The sequence below is a fragment of the Octodon degus genome, unplaced genomic scaffold, assembly GCF_000260255.1.
Source record: "Octodon degus isolate 3935 unplaced genomic scaffold, OctDeg1.0 scaffold00169, whole genome shotgun sequence".
Lineage (NCBI taxonomy): Eukaryota > Metazoa > Chordata > Mammalia > Rodentia > Octodontidae > Octodon > Octodon degus.
Window position 1 is genome coordinate 1,848,068 of NW_004524745.1, and position 6,314 is coordinate 1,854,381.

Consider the following 6,314-nt stretch of genomic DNA (forward strand, 5'->3'; position numbering starts at 1 on the left):
GTAAGACCCCATACTATTATGGGCTACTGGACTCTTTTAGAATATTTTGCTGAGTTTACACACCTATAATATTCAAATAATGGAACTTAACAAAAAAAGGGTATACAGATGTATGTCCATTTTGTATCTGTGTATTCAAAGTGGTTAGGATACATATATAGTTACATTCTCTTAATGAATAGAGGGATTTGTTCTAATGGTATTTGTAAATAGGATATCATGTCCCCATCTTGTACAGCAATTAACCACTAGGAAGAAAGTATGCAATGTGTTAATTATTGAAACTGTCCTACCAATTTGATTTGAAACTGTCTCATTGCTATTTGTTTATCAATAAAGTTATGGGGAAAAAAACCACACACAAAAAAAAACACTCAAGGAAGAAATTAAGAAATTAATTACCACTCCATATGTTTGGTCCAAAGTACTTAATGTAGTAAATCATTTATTTCTAAGAGCAGTTGCTAAGAAATACAATAACCCAAACTGGAACCACTCTACATAACCATTTGCATCTTTTAAATCAATAAGCTAAATCTTCAACATATAAACAGAATAAACAAATAAGGAAATAAATTGCCTTTCTATGGACAACACTTATCAAATACAATTCAAATGAAACTCTTAACAATCTTTGTCACTTTGATGAATTTCAAACTATTCTCCTTCAGCCATCAGGCAGTTTACGTACTTTCTTGGTCTGCAGAATGCTCTCTGGCACCCTAAAACACCTTCAGTATTTATAAGGCAGAACTTTAAATACAGCAACCTGGGAAGAAGACACTCTACTACTTCTTTCCTGGGGGTAGCAACATGCTTATCCCCTTCTTTGAAGGCAAGTGTAGTTCGGGAGGCTAAGGCAGGAGGATCGTTGTAAGCTTGAGACAAGCCTGTGCTACAAAGTGAGCTTAAGGCCAGCCTGAACTATATAGCAAGACCCTGTCTCAAAAAGACACACACACACAAAGGTGAGTAAATAAAGCACTGTAAACACAAGGTGCTAAGTTTGATTCCCAGTACCAAAAATAATAATAAAGGTTAAGTGTTATTCTCTTTATCATATTAAACATGCAGGAACCCAAGTCCCATCCTGCCCTGCAACCTCATGTAAGATGCCAGTGGACTTGGGGGTGGGAGGAATAACCGGCTAGCATACAAGAGGCCCTGAGTTTGATACCAGTACCAAATGAACAAATGACTAATGAATGAATGAAATGCTGGTGTTGGGTGCTAGGGGTGTAGTTCAGGCATAGAGCACTGCCTAGCATGCATGCAGACACTAATTGCAACCTCCTTACCTTAAAACAAAACAAAAGCCACTGTTGGTTTTTGATGCTTTTACCAAGTTATACACAAGATGACCACTACTTTTGGAGCCAAAACTTAGTATCTAACTTGTGATAAGGATTAGTGGCTTTCTGGACTCAATGAACTAAAAACTAGAAAAATAAAAGTGATCAGCCCTATACCATATGTATTTTCTCCTTAGTTTTCAGTAAGTCATCAGGACTGTAGCAAATATCTAGGCCCCTTGGATTCTAAGAGGGAATTTGATAGTGGAAAACCATTAGTGGAACTATTCTATAAAACTTCTCACATTGCCAAAGGAACTCAGGGCTCCAACATATAGCAGAAAACCACCAGTCCAGGAAACCAGCATACTTAAGACAGACCGTCTGGTAGGCTTTCTTAGAAAAAAGCCCATCTCACTGAGGAATACTGCAATGCCAGTGCACAGGGACACTGGCACATGATGCAAGTATAGGTGCGGCCAACACATGGCCTCCTGCCTCCTGCAGCTGACACCTACTCAGGCTGTGTGGCAGATGAGATGAGAAAGACATCTGTACTGTCCTATGTATTAAGTTCTAGAGCTGCCACAGGGAGGTAAATATCTGAGGGTATAAAAGAGGTTGAGTGTTAGAAATCAACTAGAACTCTGAACAGACCTCTGCTTCTTTCCTCACTTTATCCTATGCCTCTGAAAAGCAGAGAAACTGTGAATAAAGCCCTTCCCTACAAATTATTTAACTGACATTTCTCAGGAAGCTTGTGACAAACATTAGAAAAACATACCAGGTAGGCCTCTGAAATTCAGAGCCTCTGAAAACACCACTTCCCAAGAGAACAGTTCTAGGTTTTCACCTGCTAAATATAAACTGTCCAAACTCTTTACCATCAAGTCACCCATGTCTTAAATTTTCATACATTTACATAAAAGTTGACCATAGTCATCAGATAAAATTCATCTGCTGAAGAATGTGATTTCTCTTTATTATTATTTTATATCATATACCCTACTGCTGGATCTCACTAAATGCTATTACAGAATCCCTTTTGTTCTTTGACTTGAAGAATGTTACACGAGGGACATTTGATTCAATTACATTTTATTTTTCTGTTCGAAGGACTGAAAATCCCTCGAGACCAAGCCTGAGCCATATCTAGCTAATCTCAAAAAAAAAAGAACTGTAGGTATGTGATTGGGGGTGGGGGTTACCTTTAGATTTCAGAATTTGTTGTTTGCTTAAAAGTGCACTGTGAGGGTGGAATGTTTTTCCCTAAATCTATGAAAAAGAATAATTCAGTATTTCATTGGGAAAAACAACAGAAGGCCAAGATTTCCCAAAAAAGCCATTGCTGCTTTTTTGGCACCTGCAAAGATGTGCTTGCAAATGAGATTTTTGTTTTAAAGTACCAGCACCTGCAATTTGGCGGTCCTGCAGCACCATGGTTTACCCTAGCTTTTTACAGTTTACAAATTGCCTGTTCCCCACTATGTGAAGTAAAGCCAAATCTACCAATCCCAAGGAGAGCATGCAAAGGCAGGAAACATTGGTATTCAGAACACACTGGCATCCTTATATAGGTCACTGCTGGAAGACTGCGCTTCACATGTATTTGAGCTCCCTTGCCACTCACACCTCCCACATTCTAGCCTGCACTTCCCCAGGGTGACAGGTGGTTTTAGCCCTGTAAGAATCCAGCCCCTGGTCTCAGGAAGCCTGGTATTTCCAAGAGAACAGCCAGGCAGCCATGGGCAGTGGAGGCCTGGTTAAATGGAGAATGCATTTAATGTTACTGAACTCTAAGGAGACAGAATTGAAATTTATCTCTGTGTGATAAACACTGAATTGCATCTGACAGACATTTTCTATATGAATGCAATTTACTATGTCATTATCAGTTTATGTTTATATAATGAAATCAACTGTTTTTGTGAGGTGAATTACCCAGATTTATTTTTTGCAAGTTCATAATTAAACGGCACTTAAATATTTCCTCTCTGCTTTCTATCTGTGCATCACACAGACAGTCTTCAGAAAAGGAGGCAGTTAAACTATGATCATTTTTGAGAAACAGAAGACAGGCTTTCCAAGAAGGAAACAAAACTTAATGCCTCCAGGATCAAGAGCAGCCTCACCACAAGGGATTCAGCTCCAAACTCACCTCCTATTGCTCAGGAGACAGTGGGAACATTTTTTGAAACCAGCATATTACTGCCAGAAAAATTTACCTGCCCTTACTCAGGGGTGTCTGATTGTTCATTACTATAACTTAGATGAAAGTAATTATGCACATCTTTACATGCTTCTCTGGGGAACCAGCTCATTACCTGAGACAGCCAAGAAGTCATCAATGGAAGTAATATCATCAACAGCATCCGTGAGAACACGGACTTGTTTTTCCCACTGTTCTTTAAAAAGATCCATATTCTCTTGAGCCAATTTACTCTGAGGTTTGGCTGCTAAAGCCAATGCAGCATTGATAACCTGCAAAAGACAGTAGGTTCACTGTTTACTCTTTTTCTGAGTCATGCAAATAAAACAGGCCAAGTTGGTCAATGAATGGCAAAGGCTTTCTCTCACATCCACTTCACCAGGACACGTGACACCACACGACTTGTCAGAAAAATTCAATTTGATGACTATTAATGAAGGGGAAACTGGGGATTTAGCTCAGCAGTAGAACACTTGCCTAGCAAGCTGGAAGCTTTGGGTTTGGTTCTTGGCACCAAAAGCAAAAAATAAGCCTCACCTAAAAAAATAATGAAGGGGTCTGGTCATTGTGGGCTGTAGTACAGTCACAGCTTCCTTACTGAAAAACAAATGGGTATGTGCTGCCCAGTCTGTCATTATCATATCATACCTACCAACATCTACTGCATTTACCATTACTTGCTCATCCCCACCTGCAGAGCAGTCTGTAAGCAAGGGCAAGGAGAGCCCAACCAGAATGTGGAGAATAATCTCATCTGGATAACATTTTATCCAGGATATAGCCCTAAAGCCAAGAGTTGTGGGCGCAGTGCCGATCGAATGCTCAATTCCACCTGAGGTCCACTTATTAAGAGACATAAAACTACAGCTAGAGGGAGAAATGAGACTTTCTGATGACAAACTCTAACCTGCACATGGCCTAGTCAAACATGGTTTATATATACCAGCATTTTCATCAGGATCTACTAGACACTTCATGCAATTTTCCCCCCAGATCATTTATATAAATACTCTTAGTAGGTGTGATCAGCGTATGTTACCATCTGTTTCTACAGATATGTGGAAGCATTGTCGCTTTTCAAGCATTTCAAAACTAACCGGAGAACCAAAAATATTAAAAACAAAGCGTTGATAGGATAAAATGGCAAACTTGAGAAAAGAATGCCCAATTTAAAAAAATCTACTCTAAATCTATTTCATATAATTCAGCTATCTATGAACTTTTTGACAGTGGTGATTAAATCCACTGACTGCACTTATTTTTACAGCTAGCAAATGCTGGCGGACTTCATGGCTAGTTTAAAATTATGGAAATAGCCATCAAATGATGTGGATTCACAAGTTGCTCATAAAACTACCTAACACTAAAGCAAACACTGACAGACTAAGTTATCTTGACTGGTGGGGAATATTTATATGTATGAAAGAGCTAAAGTAATGTCACAGTATATTTTCAGAATGGCTGCAGACATAACATGGGAACTTCATTCCTTTGACATTTAGCCTCATTCCACTTCTGTGACTGACCTACTTGCCTGTCCGTGGCCACTGCTGTCTGGCAGGACACACAGAAAGAGGCTAATGTAGGTCATCACAGTATGTCCTAGACAGCATCTTGCTGCTTGGGAAAACAGGAAATCTCTTCTACCAAACACTACCCATACTATTTAGTAATCTCTGGGTGGGAAAGAGTGTTAAGCCACACGGACAGTGAGCTCCCTCAGGGGCATCAGGTAAAACACTGGGCACTTTAGGGTATTCACTGCCCTGTGCACTTCAGAGTCTGTACAGGGTTCCATAGGTTCACTGTAGCCTAATCTAATACACCACTGGAGAAAAGTACTCTAGATTTTAATGGCTGAATTACGTTACAGCTGTATTCTCAGCTTCCTGAGGACATTAGAGAAGAGACACTAGCTCTAGAAGTTGGCTTCCTCCAACAGAGACCCTAATACTAGACATTAAGATGGGGTGCAAGTGGACATGTGGTCACTGACACTCATCTTCCCGCAATGGAGGACACCCTGCACTTCTACCAAAGGGCAGGAAGTTAATAATGTGTGGCAGCAAGAGGAAGTAGCACTGTATCTGTAACCCCAGCTACTTGGGACATCATGGCAGGAGGATCCCAAGTTTGAGAGGAGTAGGTCTGTCTTTTTATTAATAAGACCTTGTCTCAAAAAAAGAAAAAACAAGAGCTATGGCTCTGTAAGCAGAGCACTCCTGACTTAACCCCTAGTAACACAAAAACCACAAGAGAGTAACAAAATAATCACTGAAACTTTACCCAAATATGTTTCTATCAGTGATTTGTCTCCAAGAAGTCTATTTAAAAACCTTAATTAAGGGTCAGCCAGATAGTTCAGCAGACTAAAGCACCTGCTTAGACAGAGCAAAGGGGCTGTGGTTTGATCCCTGGAACCACAAGCTGTGCTGGCCCTGCCCCCAGGGTGCACTGAGACAGCAATTAAGACTGGGCATGGCGGTGCACACCTATAATCCCAACACTTGGCTGAAAACAGAAGGATCACTATGAGTCCCTTCTATGTAGTGAGACCCTGTAGACTCTGTGCTAAACACATTAAAAAAAAAAAAAAAAAAGCCAAAGCCTACAAAATAAAGTTTATCTCCACTCTACTAAAACCCAATTTGTCTCAGGATAAATCCTGAGGGGATTTCACTGACCTTATCAGACCCAAAAGCTACAACTCTTATTGCACAGGTCCTGCTTTACCTTGGTCTTAACCATCCAGTAGAAAAGTATGAAGACGAAATATAGGAAGTAAAGCCATGCTGTTATGTTGAGCTGTGGGG

The 6,314-nt window shown here is 40.1% G+C and overlaps 1 protein-coding gene across 1 annotated transcript in view; it reads right to left on the minus strand.

The window, feature by feature from the left end:
* Ctnna1 (catenin alpha 1) overlaps positions 1–6,314 on the minus strand; it is a 206,210-nt gene that overhangs the window by 25,000 nt on the left and 174,896 nt on the right. Inside the window, 1 exon segment of the mRNA XM_023703371.1 lies at positions 3,617–3,773. Coding sequence (XP_023559139.1) covers positions 3,617–3,773 — 157 coding nt within the window.